Source organism: Artemia sp. Qi Xiang Cuo, chromosome 11 (assembly GCF_049724085.1).
Source record: "Artemia sp. Qi Xiang Cuo chromosome 11, ASM4972408v1, whole genome shotgun sequence".
Lineage (NCBI taxonomy): Eukaryota > Metazoa > Arthropoda > Branchiopoda > Anostraca > Artemiidae > Artemia > Artemia sp. Qi Xiang Cuo.
In genome coordinates this window covers 47,223,605-47,246,086 of record NC_142804.1, presented here as the reverse complement: position 1 = coordinate 47,246,086, position 22,482 = coordinate 47,223,605, and the positions used below count along the sequence as shown (strand labels likewise).

Genomic DNA, 22,482 nt, shown 5'->3' with positions numbered 1-22,482 from the left:
TCGATTTTTTTTAAATTAAGATGCAAAAAAAAAGAACAACATTTAGCAAACATACCTAAAACAGGGGGTAGCGGCGAGGTCGCTGCTTGGCAAAATCGTCGACGAATCTATCCAAATCCAGTTTCTTTACCTCCTCTTTTTCAACGGCCATTATCATGAGATCACTGAGTCTGTCGTTTCCCATCGTCGATCGCAGATAGTCTTTCACACGCCCTAATACCGAGAAGAATCGTTCATTACTGGCAGTGGTCAAAGGCAAAGTAGCAACTAGCTTCATCAGTTTTAGCACTGCAGAATAGGCAACTGGGAGGTCGTATAAGATTTCGATAGCTCGAAGAAGATCCATTTTTGAAATATCACTTTTTAACAGATGCAGCTTTGCAAGAGAAAGCTGGGATTCTATGGCATGGTCATCGACACCGAGAATCTCTTGATAATGACACATGACTCTTTCCACTTTCGAAAGTTCAAGAAAATTGGAATTTGAGGGGTCGAAGGCAAATAAAGCGTCGAGCAGAGGCATATTCTGCATGAAACGTTGGTCCATCTCACTCGTGAAACGATCTATTACTTCAAAGTACAGAAGTTTACCGCAGTCTGATTCAACTGGCTGACTGATATTGCGTTTACCGGTTGTTGAGTTTGAAAGAAAGTCTTTGAGACGAATGGAAATGGCTTGACTTCTCTTGCTTCGAGCCCTGGTTTTAGATTGTGGAGATTTTGATTCCTGGATATCGTGTAAAGCCAAGAATTTAGATATGTTTTTGCTTAAGTTGTTCCATTCGTTATCATTTCTCAGCTTTTGGAGTGTCTCATATGTCCGAGAAATCAGTGCAAGTGCCTTATAAATCAACAAACTTCCGGATTGAAGTTGCTCTGATAAACAATTTACAAGGACTAATACTTTTTCCATTATGTGTAAAGTTGAAACAAAAGAGGCAGAGTTGATTTTGTCCAGTAGTCCTTTTGCTTCACACGCTGCCTCGCCGTTGGAACTATCAGAGACTACGGCAAGCACAGCAACAATGCAATCAAATCTGGCCTTCACCTTCGAAATAGAGCGGACTGCGTAAAACCAGCGAGTCTGGACGGTCTTCTCAAGCTCCAAGACTGTTTGCCCGCTAATACGCTGGGATTCCACAAATAGCTCGTGACATACGTTGCTTCATAATATAATTGCATAAACTCTTTGCACCGCAGAAGAAAATTCAGAAATTTCGCTGATATTTTTGAGGCAGTCAGTCAAACCCAGGTTCAATAGGTGGGTGTGACAGTGTACATAAACTGCACGAGGCACCTTCTCCCTAAACTTTGCTTGAACTCCGTTAAATTCCCCACTCATAACGGATGCGCCATCATAAAATTGGGCAATACACAGCATCGAATCTACACCAAGCTTTTCTGTAGTTTCACAAATCGAGGTGGATAAGCTCTCGGCGTCTAATTTGTGCATGTGATAGCAGCTGATTGGTCGCTCCACTACTTCACTACTAATTGTTCTTTTCTAGAAACGTCTTTTGTCTCGTCGACAAGAATTACAAAGTAATTAACTGATTTTACTTCTGAAATAATATCTTGGCACAAGGCATTTCCTATCAGTGTAACTGCGTCATTTTGGTACTGATGACTGCAATAGTGACCATATCGGTACTGTAACTTGGCCTTGAGCTTTTCGTCACCTCTAGACATTTCCTCCATCAACTCAACCAAATTACCCCGGTTTGCAGATGTTTCTGATTCGTCTTGACCCCTCAAAGCAAGACCCTGGCGGCCAAGAAAGCAAATAGCGCGAAAAATGTACTTCACATGATCTTTATTTTCCTGAACCTCTTGAGATCTGTACTGAATTATGGCATTCGCTATAGATTTCGAAGTACCAGTACTCATTATCTTAAATTCCGTCCATGCTGACATACAATGCCTATGTCTTTCAGAACCATCATGTTGCTTTAATAGAGCAGAACTGTCTTTCCACTTGCAAAATCCTGACTCAATGAAAGCCCTTCTTCCAGCAGTTTCTCCAGCCCTTAGAGTCCCCATAGAAAAATGGCGGCAAGCAAAACAAAACACGGAATTCAAGTTTTTTTAGTATTCTACCCATTCATAAGTCTAATAGTAATGTGCACTGAGTTTCCTTCCGTTAGAAGCGGTAGTCAGATATCTCTCAAAAATAGGTTGAGCTGGTTTGTCGTGACGCGTTCTAGAGATATCTGAGAGAGTTTCTTGACTGCTACTGGAACCCGCAAGGGGTTCAGCGATGCAGACCGAACTTTCATGTTGATCTGAGCCATTTATTGTTCCGCTTGTTTCCGAAATTCTGTCACAGGTGGGGGAATTTGTCTCAACTAACCCGAGACCTTGGGCGCTGACACTATTGCCAGTTTCTTGCACTAATGTCTTCATTTTTCTTCCGCATTTTCACCGAAAAAAAAATCCAAAGTTTGTTGTCGCTTTTTACTCATAGTTAAACGAGTAGTAGACAATGACATCACTCAGACACGGCAAGAGAAGAACTGAAGAAACACGTAAAGACTCACATAGAAAATCACTCCCTTACTCCACGGTAAAACTACCCCGCTTAGAAACCCTATAAACCAATCACTTACATTTCCTGTTCACGACAGTCCCATACACTCCACTAGGACTAGTCATCCCATAAACTATTCAACAACGTCAAGAATCTGCTGACCAAAACCCCTTGACGCCCTAGAACACATTTCCTTTCCCAGCTACTTAAAAAGGCAATATACACAATTCATAGTTTAAAACGAATTCTTCACAAGAATAATAACGAAACGGGTACTGACCACATGAAGCTTAGTTTTGAATGAACCCTACTCGGAAATAAAATAGTGTAGACGCGCTCGCTCTTAGACATTTCAAAACAAGATTATATCATTAGGGCACCAGTTTGTTGGTCGTATTTATTGGACCAGTTGCTGGTTTAATATAGCACATATCTAAAATAGAAAATAGCTATGAAATATAAATAAAAAGGTAATTTTCAAAGTCAAGGGAGGGGCATGCCCCCCCTGCCCCCCCCCCTAATTGGCACCCCTGCCTTCAACATATTGCATTCTTCCTTATCCCCTAGACGCTCGATTTGTCTGATTTATTTTCCTGTCATCCAGGCTGCGAATATCGATACCACATGCGTGCTACCAATGAAAAAATCTAATGTCGCTTAGTACACTCTTGGTTTAGATGTTCTCCAGAGGAGATGCATCGCGGTCCGGCTTTGTCTAATGGTTGAGATAGGAGATGATCGTACTGTCTAGATATCTGTACTATGCTCTTACCCATGTCTACTTTATAGACTGTTGTAAAAATTTCATTTTATGTATAAATTTAACGTTATTCTTTAATAAGTTGCAGAATGCCAGGATTTTAAATATAGAGAGATGAGAAATTACTCCAAAAGTTAACTTTATATTTGATAAACCTACAATATGAATAAGGTTACAAAAAAGAAATTGTCCACCTAGTTTTGGTAACCTTTGCCAGACTATTTGGTCTTGTTCTCTGGTGTTAGTGTCTTCTTCTAAGAGACGTTAGTCAAAATAAGGAATAGAGGAATAGGCTATTTTAGGGAATTCTATTTTATTTTAGTGATTTTGTATGAGTCTCATTGTGATTTTTTTTAATTGAGTCAATGGTAACACTATGCTAATTGCACAATACACTTGGCAATGCTAGCGTAATTTACTGTTACAAAAAAGACATATTCCATTTAATACTGGTAAGCTTCGCTAGAGTATTTGGTCTTATTCTCTAATGCTTGTGTGCCCTCTTAAAAAACGCTGCCCAAAATAAGGATCTAAGGAACAGGCTGTTCTGGAGAATTTAATTTTATTTTAGTAATTTTTAGATCGTTTGCCTTGTGATTCTTTTGAGTCATTGGCAACACTGTATGTCAAAAATTTAAACTTATTGTTTGTATTCATGTAGTTTAAGGAGTTAAAAACTCTTGGACTGATGATATTCAACCTTATCAGCTCTTAGCTCTTCATTTCGTTCTTTTTTCTTTTACCAAAGTACATTTTTAGTCATCTTCTCTTAAAGACTGTAGGACTTAAGGATTCGTTGTGTGCAAGGCCAAAGAAGTATTTCACATTTTTCATAATGTTACAGACGAGTGAGAATAAGTATATTGATCTTTATCGGTTTTTTTTTTTTTTTTTTTTTTTTTTTTTTTACAATTAAAATACAAACCTTTAAGGAATGTTTTTTATTAGTGTATACCTGTCAACCTTTAAAAATTAGAGTGCTTTGCTGAATAATATGATTTTATTCTGGTATATAACAAACAAGATTATATCAGATTCTCATTGAGTCAGAAGAAATGAAATGTTTTGTTACCTAATCATTGTATGTCAGTGCTAATGTGGACATTGAATAAAAATGCAATTGGAAATTCTTAAGAGCTCAGTAACGTATTTTCAGAAGAAAGGGTGATGCACCCTTTTAGTTCAGGTCATGGCTAATGCAAAAAAGAAAAATATACGCTCATTAAAGTGAAATAAAAAATTGCTACAAAGTATGTAAAGAGGTATAAAGAATACACTCAAATGGTGTATTTTTTAATAAGTATCATGACTTAAAAGTTAATTATAAAGATACAAATCAGAAAAAGAAGGTGGATTTTATTCCAGAAACCTCTCTTATGGGCAGAGTGATTTAAGACTGAGTCTAATCAAGTTAGATAGCGTTGGTGTCGCTTGTAAATTCCAGAGCCTTAGCGAAAAAGCACACTTTAAATTGGGCGTAAACTTTATTGATTCTAATTAAGCAGCAAGCGTACACGGCGCGTGGCGTACAGAAGAGATGGCTTTCCATTTCATCTTAATAAACGAATTAACCACAAGCTACTGCAATAACCAGCAATCTAAAAAATACAAGATGCTAGTAACTGCTAATAAGTTGCGAAACTCAAAAGCTCTAATAAACATGACAAGACTAACAAATCGTGCAATAAAAATAAAGTTTTTCATAAAACAAATAGCGACAAAAGCGCTTTATGAAAATCACGAAGATCGGGTCCTATTTGATTGAAGAACATATGATAATACAACCAACATACTCGGGCTTGTATTCTTGCATGTTGGAATACAACCAACAATATTAAAGCAAGTGTTTGGATCCTTATTCGTACTATTGATGAATTTTATATTTTAAAAATTCAGTTTTTTGTTCTAATTGGTAAGAAATCACTTTTTAGTTCTTAAGATTATCTCTTTCAAGTATTTGTAATGACCAGATGTATTTTCTTGTGCTTTGCCTACGAACTGGCTGTGTTAAGGTAAGGAATTTTTCCCAGGGGAGCGTTATTTCACGTATGTTGACATATTAAGTATTTAAGTGCTTGCATTACTTGAACTTCACCAGACCTAAATTTTTTTTATTTTTTCATCTTTTTGATTTTTTTTTTAGTATTTATTAAACGTCTTGGATCAGAATAATTTTTTTATTATTCACAGAAAGTGAGGAGGTTTAACGGGTCTGAAGAAATTACAAAGAATTCTAATTACCATGAGTGTAAATAACATGAGAGCTGAAGAGATGTCTTATTCTCCTCAAAGGATGTCTTTACAAATCTCTTGGTCCAATAAAAGACTGCTCAGTCCTGCTGACAGATCTCTAGCCCCATACAGGAACTAATGATGACTTGCCAAAAGTAATTGATAACTTCAATTACTTGTCCTTTGACAGATCTCTAGCCCCATACAGGAACTAATGATGACTTGCCAAAAGTAATTGATAACTTCAATTACTTGTCCTTTGACAGATCTCTAGCCCCATACAGGAACTAATGATGACTTGCCAAAAGTAATTGATAACTTCAATTACTTGTCCTTTGACAGATCTCTAGCCCCATACAGGAACTAATGATGACTTGCCAAAAGTAATTGATAACTTTTACCTATTTTAGGTGGAGGTTTAATGGAAAGACTAAAGCAGCGAAGCTGTGGACTTAATGCAGATGAAGTCTGCTCAGTCTTCTTTCAGACTTGCAAAGCTGTTAAAGCTATGCATTCTTTATCGCCCCCTGTTGTGCATTATGATTTAAAGGTAATGTAGTTATTCTTGTGTAAAAAAAGGGAAGATTTCTAAGAAAGACTCAGGAGTTTTGAAAGTTAGGTTAATCTGAGATGTATCTGCTCTTGTAAATATACTCTGCTTTTTCAAAATATGATGGAAATGTAGAAATTTATTAGTCAAAGATAGTTGTCAGGTACATACGCGGGAAAGTAAAAAACTGATAAAAACATAATAAGGAATTTTTAAAAAAATTATTTCATAAAGTTAGAGATTATTACTGTTATAAAAGCGCTGGAAATGAAAATGAGAATTTTCCTATAATTCTCTGTTGGAAGGTGACTTCTCATTGAAGTTGAAATAGCACTTGGGTTCGACTTGCTGGCTAAAATTGACCTACAAATCCCATTTGCTGTATACTTTTTACACTAAGTTCGGAGCCTGGAATTTTGGCGAAGCAGAAAAAAGCTTCAAAAAGTATATTTTTTACGACTTTGGAGATAATGTGGGATTTTAGACAAAACTCGATCAACCTGTCCATGGTCTTTGGGGAGCAACACACGAAAAAATTAAGAAAAGCTCTCTCTCTCTTTCTCTCTCTCTCTTTCTCCCTCTCTCCTTTCTCTCCCCCCTCACTCTCTCTGTCTCTCTCTCTTTCTCTCTCTCCCCTCTCTCTCTCTCTCTCTCTCTCTCTCTCTCTCTCTCTCTCTCTCTCTCTCTCTCTCTCTTCCTCAACATCATTTGCATTACTTTGCTGTAGTTGGATGAAGAAGGCTTTATATATATATAGTACAGTTAATCTGGTTGATAATTTTTATATTTAATTCTTGTAAGAAAAATATGACATCCAATGGGTGCTTTTGTATCATGTTTATTGTGAAATGTGCCGTTTCTGGTCTTGCTAAATATGCCATAATGTTAAGTTAAACTCGTCATCTACCTCAGGAATTATCCTTTACTTGCCCTTCATCTCTGCTTAAAAGCACACGAAATTAAAATCTAATTTCTTGGAAACGCATTGATTGAAAACGTTTTTTTTTTTTATTCGAGTAATTCTTCTATAATTAAAATCTAATGTCTTGAAAACGCATTGATTGAAAACGCTTCTTTTTTTAATTCGAGTAATTCTTCTTTAAGTTGAAGAAAAAGCTAAAAATATTTTGTATTTTCCAGGATCTTGAGGCTATTTAAAGCTCTCTAAAATGATTTTACAATCAAGAAAACTCCTAAAATGTATGAAAAGCTTCTTGCAAAATGCTAATTTTTTTCAAAAAATTTAAAAAGTTAGAAATTAATTAAAATTAAGAGTGAAAAATTAAGTAATTAAACAATTAAAAGTAAAAAAAAGGAAAAAGTAACCGCTCTGCATACAGAAGCCTAATTTACTATTTATGTGCTCGACGCATTTGTCCGTTATGGCGAAATCTAATAGAAATAGACTAGTCTATTTCGACATATTAGACCATGTTCTTTGGACTCTTGGCTGGTTGGAACCTCACAGCTGGCTCTTCAAATTTATTTTGTTCTTTGTTGATCTAGTAGTCCATCTGCGCATGTACATGTTTTAATCATGTGTAAACTACCAAAAATTTGCATCAAATAACTTTTAAAAGATTCAGCTGACTTAGAGATGATATTTTTCGTTAGGCAAGTCAGAAGCTATGAGACAAGATACTACCCCACATCCAACAAGGAGTTGGACACGGGTTTTGCTGACTATCATTTTGAGTACCAGTTTTTGTGTTTTTCAGAACCCATGTTCAACCATTCTATTCTGGGGCTTTTTAATTTTGAGAACCCATGTCTAACATGCTTGGAACCCTAAGATGTAACCGCTTTAATTTCGCTGGGTTGAACACGGAGAACCTGAAAGCAATTTCTATCGAGCTGGCTTCAAACCTGGTGACTGAAAATGGGAGCATGTTCTTGATTTTGATGTTCAATCCTGATTTGTTCAGTTATATTGATGCAAACATTTTTGGAGGGGGTGCCGAAGGATTTCTATGGAAGGGGAAACAAGGGTGAATCCGTCCAATATAAGCTTCTACTGCCAAATATAAAATTTTTCTTTTGAGACGTTTTGGATAGATATTAAATAGTACCCCTCCTTAAATGGTACTCTTCCTTGCATCAATATGAATCCGCCCAATCTAAGCTTCTACTCCCTAATATTAAGTTTTTCTTTTGAGACGCTTTGGGTAGACCTAAAATGGTAATCCACCTCCCCCTTAGTGCAGACATGTTTACATAGTGCCTTTGGTCAGAGGAATCTGTAAGGTTTGAATATGTTAAATCTTTTTTAAAACTGTAGTCTCCAACGTCCTAAATTATATTACATTTAAATGCAAGCATCTTAACTTGCTTCGGAGGGGTGGGGGCAAGTGTTTGATATCACTCCTGAATTCCAGTGGGTATGAGCTCTTATTAACTTTGTCTATTCTTGTACCTTGTGGCAATTTAAATAAATTGAAGTATTTGCAACGCGCATCTTTTGGGAATTTATATGTCTGATGAATTTACTTTCTAGGTTGAAAACTTGCTACTAACTGCTGATGGTTTTGTAAAATTGTGTGATTTTGGCAGTGCTATGACAGAAACATACACACCTGATGTGACATGGAACTCACAACAAAGAGGACTTCTGGAAGATGAGGTTAGTTTGGTGACTTTTACTTTGGTGCCATTAAGGGTGGATACAATGAAGTTCCTTTAACTTGTAATTAACCAAAGCATATCATTCAAGAACTGCATTTAATGAATTCAAAGTGTGTTGGTATAATGTGAAGGTTGAAGTATTACTCGCCATACTCTACAAGCATTTATTTTGCTCTGATTCATTCTAATATCAATTATTGTTCTCGTGTTTATTTATCTACATTTAAAAGCTCTATTAAGCCAATTCAGATTTTACAATGTGAAGCCCTAAGAATCCTGAAACTTTTTATTTCATCACCTCTTGCACTTCCAAATAAGTCTTCTAGAGTTTCTCTATATATTTATTTAGATGTACTTCTAGTTTCGTAACTATTCACCTTTGGAGCGATTATTTTCAAATCTATATGACATAAAGTAATACCACATGTGGAAATGCTTAGAAAAGGGGATTTCGGTTCGTTCTTTCCTTCCAAAATCTCGAGAAAACATCTTTATATTTTGTATATTCGTCAGATACTTTGCTTATTTTTTATGTTTTCGAAATTCTGCCATCCCCACCCCTTCCGAAACGAATTCATTTGTTTGTTGAATGAGGAGAACAGTTATTTGTTATATTACTAAAGTTTTTGGAATCTAAGCCCAAGAAAGTTGTAGCTTAAACCGCCTCGAGTATATTTTTGCTAAAATGGATTTGCTCCATTATTCTTCGAATTAAAGTGCTTTTTTAGGGATTTTCTTTAGAAATTATATTACGAACTGTACCCCTACCTCTCGCAAAAGGGGAGAAAATTTTTCTCTAAAATTTTTGAATTAAAATCAAGTTGGTGGACTGTGATGAAAAAGTTGAGAGCCATGACTAATTGGAAATAAAAAAAAAGCTAAGACAGATAGTCTGAGTGAGAGGCAAAGCTGGCATAAGCCTTTTTACGAACTGTATTAAAATGACTTTTGCACTCGTCATAGGATGATAGCAATAAGGTTATTCTCGAGCAATTATCCAGTCAAAGTTTAAACAATTGAAGGGCATGAAAAATAACCCTTGTATACACAAATCAACGTAGTCCAACCAAATAAGCAGAAAAATCGCATGTCTCCTTCAATAGAAAATTGAGTGGTGTCTTTTTAAGTTAGTCCGAAAAGCAAAATATTTTTTTTGCAAGCCCTAGTGTGCGCTGGCATTGTAAAACTAATTTTAATAAATAAGTGAAAACTTTTTTTTTTTATTCTAGCTTTGCCGACGAACAACTCCAATGTATAGAGCTCCAGAGATGTTAGACACTTGGAATAATTATCCAATCAATGAAGGAGTTGATATGTGGGCACTTGGGTGTTTATTATACACAATCTGCTTTGGAAGACATCCTTTTGAAGATTCGGCGAAACTTAGGATAACTAATGCTAATTACAATATTCCTGCTGATTCTAGATATGAAGTTTATCATGATCTCATTCGTACGTATTTTCTTCTTTTTCTTCATATATCCTAGTTCATGGGCGGATCTAGACCAAAATGTTCTAGGAGGGGGCCCAATGTGACAAAGGCATCAATAAGCCAAATCTTGGGGGGGGGGGTAATGTAACAAGGGTGCCAATAATTGACCACATTGACAAATTTATTTTTAAAAAAGAGTGAAAAACAGAAAAAAAAGGAATCAGGGTGCCAGAAAAATCTTGGGGGGGGAAGGGTCCCCCCTGGATTCGTCACTGCCCTAGTTGACAGTAGTCTACTCATATTGCATTTATGTAAGGCTCTGATACTATGTAGAATTTTTTGTCCCCCTAGAACATAATAGCTCTCTGTACTCACATTGTAGCGCATTAAAACATTTTAGGTCAAACAAATTATAACAAATATGTTTTTTCATCAAAATATTTAGAAAACTTTGAGAAAAGCTTAATTAAAGTCCACTTAAATTCGTCCTTAGGTAAAAGGTGACTTGGAAAAAAACTTCTAAAGAGGGACAATTTCAGAAATATGGGGATACTGATTTCTACTATAAATTTGCAGTTACGTTTAGTTTAATATTTAGATGCGGAACCTTGTATTAAATTATGGTTTGTTCCCACCAAGGAATTCTAAATGGGTTAGAGGGAACGGGGGAAATGACAACCATTTGTATCGTTGAACTTTTCAATAAATAATTTGATTTTAATGTTCTACGAACATAGAGCGTAAATCTTTCTTCAGGTCATGAGCTTTCTTCTGCTTAAAAGGAATAGGCAGAGAAGAAAGACCTTGTGAAAGTGTAATTTATGAAGCTGCGTGATTAGAAACTCTGGGAATTACGGTTTAAGCTGGCCTGCGGCAAGGCACTCCAGAAGTGGCGACCCTTGAGGTAAATGTAGCCAAGGAGCTAGCTAAACTTTTTGCTGCTATGTTGGGCTCAAGTGGCTTTATTGTGTGAGGAGATGCTGTTTTTTTTTTGTGTGTGTAGAATTCATTTCAACTAAGCCTAGGCTACAGTGTAATAGATTTCATCACAGTAAATAAAGATTCGTTGTATTTGCATTGTCATCGACTTTAAACGTGCCTACAAAAAAAAAAAACATAATAGAAGCTTATTCATTAAAATTATCATCAGATTCAATTTTCCTGCATTTCGAGAGGTCTTGCAGTGCAGTTCGCTTTTTTCGTCAACCCCCCACTTAGATTTACAACCTGAATGGTATGCAACATGCACCATTGTCAGTAGCATTGTGAGTACAGGCTTTGACTGTACCATCACTTGTACCTGCTTAGTTCAGTCTAGCTGCCACACCCCAGTCGCAGGGGTCTAGTTCATGCGAATAGCCCATTCAGCTCATCACCTGCAGACACATCCCAAAGAAGCGAAACTTTGCAGCTGACAATATAGAAGCAAGGTTTTGGGGTGAAAGAACAAAGTTCAAGAGACCAGCTCCGCGATTAGCGTTTTCAAGGCTGAAGATGTCTATCAGCTTTGGGCGGGTAAAGAAGTAGTATGAGGTGTCTGCCTGCAGTGATAATCTAATGCTTTTCGAAATTCCTCCCGCAATGTACCATTGTGTTCTTTCTGAATTTTATACTGATCTTTGCCTTAGGAACAAAGATTGGCTCTCATGTGCCAATCACAAGCATTGTCACTGCCAGTAGAATCAAGAAGGAACGGCACTGTCAAAGAAAGCATTAGCAGGAAGTGCAGTTTCAGTGACTATAGGAGTGCTTTTAAGCTTTTTTTTTTTTTTTTTTTTTTTTTTTTTTTTTTTTTGTCTTGAAGAGTTTGAGGGTTCCCAGCTTGAATCCTACTCAGAAGAACAGTACTTAGGTGAATTGAATACAGTTATTTCAAGAAAAATGTCGTGTTTTGGGGTCTGCATTAAGTTTATTCAAGCGGTGGATAGATGCTAGAGGTCAGCTAAGATGGTTCGTGTTGTAGACGAATATCTTGATGGTTCGCCAAAGACGAATATCCTATTAGTACAAAGATCCCATCCTAACATCAAAGTCAGCGATAAGAGCCGAATCCTACCCCTCCCCTTTTTTCTTAGTTCATCTTGAAAATGTTCTGAATTGGGAGTAGTCTGAAGTTTCAGATGAAAATTGTTTGATGCTAAAATGCTACCTACTTTGAAAAAGGATTTTATAGCATAGATAAAATATTGTTTCAGAACTGACCAAAGATAGTACCCTAACTTCAGTGACGAATTGGCGAGTAAGAGCCTTCTCAACAAAGCAAAGATAAAAAGTTCTTCTAAGAAATATTGGTACTTGGAACTGGTTCAACTATTTTAATTTATTGTACTAGTTTATGTAACAATATCTCTAAGAAGAACTTGCTATCTTTCCTTCGTTAAGAACGATGCTATTTGTCAATTCATCTCCGAAGTTAGGATGGTATCCGAACTTCATATATCTATATATTTTATATATCAATAAAATGCTACCTACTGTGGAAAAGCCTGATTGTAAGGGTGCCTGATTAAAATGGCTTCCTTCTTACATAAACAGTGGACCTCTTTAGCGTGTTGTGACTTGAACATTTAATGAAGACCTCAAAGAGGAAATTCTGAAAGGAAAATGGTGTGATGGTGCTTACAATTGGTTTGGTTATATTCTCTTTTGTGTGTTTTATAGCTAAGGTTCTTTAGTATCTCGTTTGGCTTCAGTTCTAAATTCGTTTGGCAGAGTCCAAGGTCTATCGGTTTGGTAGAGAACAGGGATGCTCGGTATCAGGGAACTGAATGATCACTGGTTTTGTATTAATTCTGCTCCATAATTTTCTCGGGCCTAGATGAATAAATGCTTGTGTTAACTTCGCTTGTATTTCAAGAAATGGCTTCTATTTGAGCTTTTATCCAAAATCACGTCGTAGATGCTTCTATCTGAATGTTGGCGATCGATATCGAAATTACATAAAATTTCGAACAGTCTCTGGATTTGCGTTTTTGTTTTTGGATGCTATTGTGTCACAATTGAGTAATCATATAAGTGTATCATTCAACTATCCGTTTGTTATGGCATTTAAAAAGAGTATTTCACCTTTTGAGATTCTTCTTCTGCTACTGTAATTGCCTAACCATTTTTTTCACAGTCCTCTTTTTCTACCAGAGATCTTTTTTTTTGTCAATGCGATTTCCTTCTAATATTTCCCTCATTAAGCTATTTAGTATGGGACTACATTGCTTTCTCTTTAATATCTCTTTCAAAACGATTAAAATCTGATCAGATTTGAAGCTAAAATTAGTCTCCCAAAAAGAAAGAAAAAAGAAACAACACCAGCCAGCGTTTTACAGCATAAAGTTCTCTAAATTTCTTTTTTCCTGCGATATTGAATTTGGGGCTATTGATTTGGGTATTTAACTTTTTGAATTTAATTTGAGTACAATATTCTGGCTATGGAGCTAATAGTGTTCCTAATCCCAGTAAAACATTTTTCAGCGCCAAGTTATGCTTATTTCTATCAATTCTGTGCTTAGACATTTCTTGCTTGAAGTCCAAACCACGTGATTTAGATTAGACTGACAATTCATTGGCATGTTGATTATAGTCCATTTTGGTTCCATTCACGCTTTCGTTTCAATTTTTTTTTGTTCCCCAATAGTCTATGATAGCTTATAGTGTGGAATGGTTAGCCGTATTTTAAAGCGCAACAAGGACCATTTTCTTGTTCCTCATATTGTCATAATGCGGTGAAAGTGCTTTAATATTTTTGCTGCAATTTGCTTAGCCTAATGTAAATTTTGAGACAGATCAGTTTGAGCCAGTGGCGGTTCTGGCACCTGGGGTGAAATATTGATTACCCCTCCCCCTGCCTCCTAAAAAATTTCAGGCCAAAGTTTAACAAAACTTTGATTTATTAACACAATCTTCGTTTATTAACAAAAGTTGAATACAGAATATCACAAAAAAAAACATTAAATGAATTAAATTTGGTCTACTTGCTTTTAGTTTCAAGGAATGGTGATTATAGTGATTATAGACTACTTGTTTATAGGCTATGGTTTACAAACGGTATTCGTAACTGCGGTATTCGTAACTGCTGTATAGCTCAAAAACTGGTTATTCTCTATTTTTTCCCCCTGAAAAAATGAAGAGGTATGTCTTGGATTTTGACATAAATTAATATCCTGGTGGTGGTGGTATGTTCGGCGAAAATTTGCCATGGAGGGGGATTTTCGACATGATTTGAAAACGTCCGCGAGAAATTTCCCTTGGTGATTTTCTGCGACGGTGAAATTGCCCAGGGGGTATCTCAAGGTGGGTGGGTGAGGGATATTTTACGTGAGAAGAGCTTTAATTTGAGAAATTTTTTGTGGGAGAGGGAATTTCCTTAGAGGTAAGCTTGATTTCCTAGCATTATTTGAAAATTAGAAATCATATATAAGAAAATCAGAAATCGCAATAGCGCTGCCTAAGTAAAGAGCGATGTCGGCACAATGTCTTATTTATTAATTTTTTATTTTAGTTTTTGGTTTCTTTTTAATAGTCGAAAGGGATTGGAGGACAGCTAACCCTCCTCCCACGCCCACCATTTCCCCAAACATATCCAACCAAAATTTTGAGGTAGCCATTTTGTTCAACGTAGTTGAACGGTCCGGAATTATGTCTTTGATGATGACAACCCCCTCACAGCCCTCAGTGTAAGGGTTGTAAGTTATGCCCTGGGGGCATATAATGTTTTTATAGATAGTGTTGTCATAGAAACTTCAAAGACGGCTCATTTAATTGGGAATTTCGGAGGCAAATGTCACCCCCCCCCCACGGCCATCATAACCTCAAACACTTCTGATAAAAAATTTTATATAGGCATTTTTCTCAGCGTAGTTGAACGGTTTGGAATTATGTCTTTGGGGATGCCCCCCCCCCCACGGCCATCATCTCCTCAAACACTTCCAATCAAAGTTTTGATACAGCCATTTTGTTCAACGTAGTTGAAAGGTCCAGAAATTATATTTTTTAGGATGACAACCACCCCCCCCCCCCCATAGCCTTCAGGACAAGGGTTGTAAGTTATACCCTTGGGGCATGTAAGGTTTTTATAGAAAGTGTTGTCGTAGAAACTTCAAAAAGGACTCATTCGATTGGAAATTTAGAGGACTAGTGCCCTTTTTATTAGTTGAAAGTGATAGGAGAGCAAATGCAACCCTTCCCCCTCCCCCACGCCCATCATTTCCCCAAGCACCTCCAATCAAGGTTTTTAGATAGCCATTTTGTTCAACGTAGTTAAAAGGTCCGGAAATTATTTCTTTGAAGATGGCAACCCCCCTAGCCCTCTGGTCAAGGGTTGTAAGTTGTTCCCGGAGGGCACCTAAAATTTTTTTTTTAGAAAGCGTGGTCATATAAACTTCGGAGGGGGCTCATTGGATTGTTAATCAAAAGCTCTAATGCCCTTTTTAAGATGCAAAGTGATCGGAGGACAGCTACCCCCCCCCTTCCTACACACACATACACACGCGTCGTATTGTCACGAAATGCATCTAATAGAAATTTTGAGATAGCCATTTTATTCAAAACGGTCCAGTTACTTCAATATCATATAACAAGGTTTTGGGGTTGAAAAAGAAAGAACCCAGAGCCTGGGGGTAAGGGTTTTAAATTATGCCCCCGGGGCATTTAAGGCTTTTATGGAAGGGATGGTTGTATAGACTTTAGAGGAGGCTTTTGGTTGAAAATTGGAAGTTCTAATTCCCTTTTAAGAGTCGAAATTTGCTCAAAATTGTCCAAAGAACATAATAATGCCTCTAGGGTTGACACCCCCCCCCCAGTGCCCTGGGGATAGGGTTATAAGTCATGCCCTGGGAGCATACTAGGTTTTATGGAATAGGTTTTTAACCATTGTTACTTTTACTTATGCTACTACTGCTACTAAACTACACCAACTACTACTTCAATTGAAACAACTTGTAATGCTTAGTTTACTATTTATTTAGTTGACTCTCAAAATTTTGATTGGATGTTTTTGGGGGACTGATGGGGGGGGGGGGCTAGTTGCCCTCCAATCACTTTCGACTATTAAAAAGGGAACTAGCCAATACAATTTCCAATCGAATGAGCCTTTTTTCGAAGTTTCTATGACAACTCCCTTCGTTACGAAGTGCCCTGGTATGGAAAAAAAACAAAAAAATAAATAATACATTGTGCCAACATCGTTCTTTTCTTAGGCAGCGCTTTATTTTTTATTTCTTTCACGGGTATTTCTTTCGCTTAGCTTAGATTCCAGATTGAGTACTAAAAATCGTTGGTAACGGAAGTAAATATAATTATAAAGCGTTATCGAAGCTGTTCTCTAACTTCTATGACCACTCCTTGCTATCTCTATTTGCTTTGTTTCTAATTTTTGTTAAAAGTGAGATTTTTTAGATTTTGAGGTTGTTTTTTTTATTACTGTATTTGCCACCATATCACAAGAACAGAAAAATTGTTCTGAATCTTACTGCTCAAGATCTACCGGCAAAGAAGGTCCTGAGTCTGCTATTTCCAGGTTTGAGCAATGTTAGGGCCATTTCCATATTTTTTCACCTTGTTGATTCTATTTTTTGTCATTTTTGTTTCTTGTTTTTTATCCTCTTCATGTATCTCTACTCAATTTTTCCTTTTTTTCTGTATTATCAATGAATTATTCATTATTTAGATAGTAGCATATTTTTATTTGTTTTGTTTTTCTTCTAGGAGGCCTATTAAAAGTCGACCCTAGAGAAAGGTACAATATTGACAACGTCTTAGAAAGATTGGCAGCTATATCAGAAACCAAAGGACTGCCACTGAAATCTCCCCTCAAAATTGAAAGGAGATCAAACATATGCACTGATATAGGTAACATGTGTGCTCTCGCATGAATTTTAGCTATTTTTGTTTTTTAGCTTTTTTTTTATTTTGGTGTTTTATTTCTAGTCTACGAACAAAAGTTGATCTTGTTTTGTTTCCATATTATGATTTGGAGTTCATTAAATAAACTGGTTTCAATATGACTGAAATTTTATTTAGAACATATCCATAATTTTTTTTTTTTTTTAGAATGCTGCTTCTTACTTTACAGGATTTTGTCAAGTTGCTGCACAATACATTTTTTGTTCTTTTTTCTAGTTTATTTTTTTAGGGTTTATACGCGTCACTTCTATTGAGTAAAATAGTGTATTCATGAACATTATAGACTAATTCCTGGAAACTAGCTGCAGAGATTAAAAGCACATAATGTTTAAATAAATAAAAAAAAAAAACATTTCAGAAATTTTCAGTTTGTTCTGAGAATTGCCATTTGTTACGTTATGGTATTTATGCCTTTATGGGTTGTTTAAGACTAAGACACAGCAATCCTTTGCCAGTCGGTCCCTGGAATCCCAAAAAGAAGTAACGCCGGACATTTGGATTTCATTTGGATATACGTCTTTGATGTCTTTATGTAGTCTGTCTTTTCTCAGTTATTTTTAAACAGAAAATAACTGAAAGAAATTAGAGTATGGTCTAAGAAATAATTTAGTTATATAGACTTTGCAGGGCATATACATTCACTATTCTCCGTTCTGTTCTGCTCAGCTCAGACGCATAAACCTTTTTTTTAATGAATCAAACCATCTGACAATAAAAAGAAGGAGGGATATTTAGAGAAGTGCATGGGTTAGATGATCCTAAAAGAGATAAACAATTCCTATATGCGTTCCATAACAGAATAAGATCTAGTATTTGGATATATATTTAAAATTAAGTTATTAGGAAGTAAAAGGTAAACCTCCGGTCTAAGCAAAAGTGTTGGACCCGATGGATTGGACCCGAATCCTCAAAAAGGGTGACCAAAGTTGCCGATCTTTGTGTTCTAATCGTTACTAAATTTAATTTGGATCCAATATGCCCCTTTTATGGGTGTCGATGACAAGAATTGAGGCTGTCCTTCAGATAGGTCTTATCAAGTACGGAGGCCAAAAACAATTTTGGCTGTTGTTCAGGTCTTTTGAATAAATTTTACCGCTTGCTCTTACTTCTGAGCAAGTTTGGTTGTTTTATTTTTATAAATAAATCAATTTTCATTTATGCATGTTAAACAGTTCTTGCAGATGCCATGATGGCAGGAATGGAGGAACTTCCTTCTGTTTGCGCGTGTCAGACCCCCAAAAGGCAAAACTTAGGTAATAAGCCTTTTATTACTCTCCATTAATTTTGATTGATGTTTGACAACCCATTCTGGTAGGTGACCAGATCTGCTGAACTCTTTCCCTTCGAAAAGGTCGAATTGAGCCCACATAGCTCAACTAGGATATTGATTCTTACTTCTTACCATGTTTGGTCGGGACCCGACGTCCCCTTCTGGTAGAGGTTCCAATAGCAAGGATCTAGTGACCCCTCTGCCCTGGGGTCAGATCGATCCTGTGATTTTAAAGGACAAAATTTATGACACTAGCTCTTACTCTTCAATAAGGATTTTGCTAGAGATCTGGCAATTTCTTCTGGCTACTGTTCTGGTATAATTATTTATAAGCCCCCTTTCCCTTTTTTCCCTTCAGAGTTTGGATCTCGTCCTGATCGTCAAAAAGCATATTTAGGATATTGGTATATACGTTTCTTTACGATCCAAAAACTCCTGATGATTGCCATAGTAGTAAGAATTTAGGGATCCTCTCCCCCACCAGGAGCGTTAATTGGGGAGCAGCACGGAGTGGTATCGGTCCTCCATCCACTTTTTTTCCTCCCTTTGATTTTTTAAAAACATCTTTTTTCTGGTATTTTCGTTGAAAGAAACAACGAAATTTTCTCCCCCTAGATTTTGAAAAATATATTTAGTTTACACCCCCACCTCTACATTTAGGTGAATTGACGCCACTGGCCGCCATACCTGTTGAATCGGTTAAGAGCTTCCAACAGGTACAAGTAGACACTCACTCTTAGTTTCACTCTTAGTTAGTTTCCATCAAGTTAGGTTTAGACCTAGAAACGTGCTCTGATAGATGGTGGGAGATCAGAATTCTTACAGACCTCCAAAAGAACGCTTTTTCATATTTTTTACCCATTATGGCTGGCATCGGTCAGCCGTTATTTACTATAGATACTAATGACAAAAATACAGGAATCCATCTCATCCCCAACTAAGGTTGAATCGATTCTGGATCCATCAAAAGCACGACTAAGGCTCTAGCTGCCGCTCCCCATAAATTATGGTTGAGATGTCATCATCTTTTCTGGCATATGGCCTGGTGACGTGAATTTATGGATGTTTTTTTACCCATAAAAAGTCATAACCAGACTTTGGAGGAAGAACGATAATGATATACAGAAAATAACACAAAAATGACGGCATACGCTGCATAACAAAAAATCCCTTTAACAACCCGAGGAAGGAAAAGATGAAGAAAAAGGGATACGCAGAAATAAATATTAAGGTTTTCTTATAAAGAGCTGCACTGAGACCATTTATTTGAGATGGCTTTATCAATAAGTCAAACTTATGAACTAATTAATTAATTGTTTTGGTTCAGGCCCATTTACTTTGAAATTGTACTAATACCGAAATTGAGCTTGTGCTAATAATTGAGGTAGCGGGAATCAGTTGAAAACAAAAACGTTCAAAATTGAGGTTTAGCTAACGTTCGTAACTGGATCTGGTTCTTCTTGCTTGGATTAGTATGGAGACGCTTTTATATAATCTCATCACCGGAATCAAATTCTGAGCCCTGCGGCGTGTCGCTGCTGCTAAGTTCGAACTCTGGGTTCCGAATTGCGAAGATGAGAGCAATCCCACTGTGTCACTACAGGAAAGGCCGAGTCAATCGTAATTTTTTGTTCTTTGATTAGCTATTACCTGAACCTTATCTAGATAGAGAAAAAACTGCAACCGGGACCTGGAATTCGAGCTGCAATATATCCCTGCAGGGCCTGAAGTTGACAATATGGAATGATCGGAATGATATTATGCAAAAGTGTCTCCATAATAATCCAATCAAGAAGAAGTAAATAATAAATGGGGAAGTGGAATAAAAATGAAGTGAAATGTCGGGAGGAGCTCCTGAAGCTCGACAGAGCTCAAGAACATATGCACGGCAAGAGAAACAGGGACTCTATGGGATCTGAGATAAAGACAAATACATGAAATATTTGAGGTATTAAATTGCTCCAGAGAATGTATAAACCGTTATAAACATAAGCGACATTAGATCTTTTCACGGGTAGACAAGTCAGATCTCTCTTGAATGCGAAACTTGGCTTCAACGTTGGAACACTAATTTTGAAGAAACTAATTTTAAATTAATTTATTCCAATACATACATCAAAATCCGTAATTAGTAGTTCAATGTTATTATTAGATGTTTTTAGGAATTAAAAATAGGTTTCGAAGTCTCAAGTTGGTTTCAAAGGCATTTTGAGAAAGTTTCTGCCAAAATACGTGTTCCAGGGTAATTGGACCGCTGATGGCAGATCAAATGAGAGGAGCTGTTTGTACGCGCCGATATATATATATATATATATATATATATATATATATATATATATATATATATATATATATATATATATATATATATATATATATATATATATATATATATATATTTAAAGAAAAGTAAAGGCCATATTAAACTTAAGATCAGTAGAAATAGAAGCCTACAATAACTCAAACTCAAAACGACCAGAAATTATTATTAAAGAATAAAAAAGGAAAGGAGAATAATTGGTACCTATTCCACCCTATTCCACCACCTATTCCACTTACACCTATTCCACCAGTTATTAGAAGAAAAAAAATTCCTTATTTTCACAAATTTCATCAACCCCCGCCCCCTTTTTTATAAAATCTTACATAGGCCAATCAGTTGAGTCCATTGTATATAAATAATAGATTAAGTCATAATTTGTATATAAATTAAGTCATACCTGTGAGATGGGACACTTGCAAACCACTTGGCCGGCTCACCAAGTTTTGTTTCTGCTTTCGTAATTACGAATAACGCACTTTGTAATCATTTCTCATTGATTGACGCATACACACTAACCCATAACTGCAGAAATAAGTGGGAGGAGCTTTTTGTTCGCACCGAGAATGAAGAGCCAGAAATCATGCGCGGTAAACTTACTGCCTAATTATATAAACTGTGTCGGGAACTAACAAATAGTATCGTTTGTTTAGTCCATTGCCCAGTTCAACATCTGGGGGCTGAGGTCCCTTAATTCCTGCTGTCAGGACATCTTCCAGAACAGGTTTTCTAATCTCACTTAAACTTGGCGGGAGGTAAGAACTGGTGTTCTGCCTATAACTTTTTTGGGGTTCAGCCGATCCTTTATCTAATTAATCAGGGAGCTCTTAATGTCTGTATCTAGGACATCTAACAGAACGGGCTATTGGATTGCAACAAAAGCTGCTGAAAGGTAAGAGCTATTTTCCAAGTTGAGTCTTTTTAATGCCCCAATCAGACAGGTCCTCTTTAGAGGAAAATGGATTCCTAAATTGCTGTAATAATAAGTAACATCTGCCAGAAGGGGTTGTGTGATTTCAACTGAAGATTGTGGGATGTGACAGTATGTTCCTCTTGTATAAAAATGACAGTATTTGTGTCTCTTGGGAAACCATAACTGACGTAGCCTCTATGGAATAGGGATTCTTAATTTTTTTTTTTCATAATATATCAGAATGTGCTGTTGGGATGTGCACATCAGAATGTGCAGAATGTGAATATCTTGTCAATGACATTTCAGGGTCAAGACCCGATCCTACCCTGTGTCGTCAAAGAAGGAGGAGGGCATAAGTTATTGTAATCAAGACATACCAAGGGCTCGTATTTTAGCAAAATTTAATGGATAGCATGAGCTAATTCTCAGACTCCACCTTCTTGGGGTCTAGACCCGTTTGACCTCTGAATGGAGAGTGCGTCACTAAAGCATTCAACTAATGAATACGCATTTGGTCATAATTTTTACGAAAGATATATAATCCCTCATGAATTTAATCAAGGTCAAATGCATCAGTCCAGCCAGGGGGTATTAAGAGGCCATAACCACTGCCTAAATCTAAAAGGTAAAAACACAAGTAGTCGTCCCCCGTTGCTAACGGTAACTTGCCTTAGGCGATGATAACCATAAGATAATTGGCCATTCCCTATTTGTGCTCTGATGCAGCTCTGTCTCTGAGAATTCCTGGGATCAAAGTGGGCTGATCAGTCATTAGAATGGTAGTCGCAAAGACATTACATTATTAAGATCTAATATGTTGATAAAATTACATAAGGAAATCTAAAACAAGTACATTTTGCTTAAAGCTTAGGGTAGGCTATGTAAAAGCTTACTTTGGGGAGTGGAAGTAGGGATAAATCTGAAACATTTGGCAAAACAGGTGAGTTCAGTGAACATTCTAG

General features: G+C 36.6%; 1 protein-coding gene across 1 annotated transcript in view; it reads left to right on the top strand.

Annotated features, from left to right (window-relative positions):
• aux (cyclin-G-associated kinase) overlaps positions 1 to 22,482 on the top strand; it is a 97,086-nt gene that overhangs the window by 32,619 nt on the left and 41,985 nt on the right. Inside the window, exons 4-7 of the mRNA XM_089096846.1 lie at positions 5,930 to 6,069; positions 8,564 to 8,689; positions 9,921 to 10,143; positions 16,820 to 16,963. Of these exons, the coding sequence (XP_088952972.1) occupies positions 5,930 to 6,069; positions 8,564 to 8,689; positions 9,921 to 10,143; positions 16,820 to 16,963 (633 nt within the window). The remainder of the gene's footprint in view (positions 1 to 5,929; positions 6,070 to 8,563; positions 8,690 to 9,920; positions 10,144 to 16,819; positions 16,964 to 22,482) is intronic.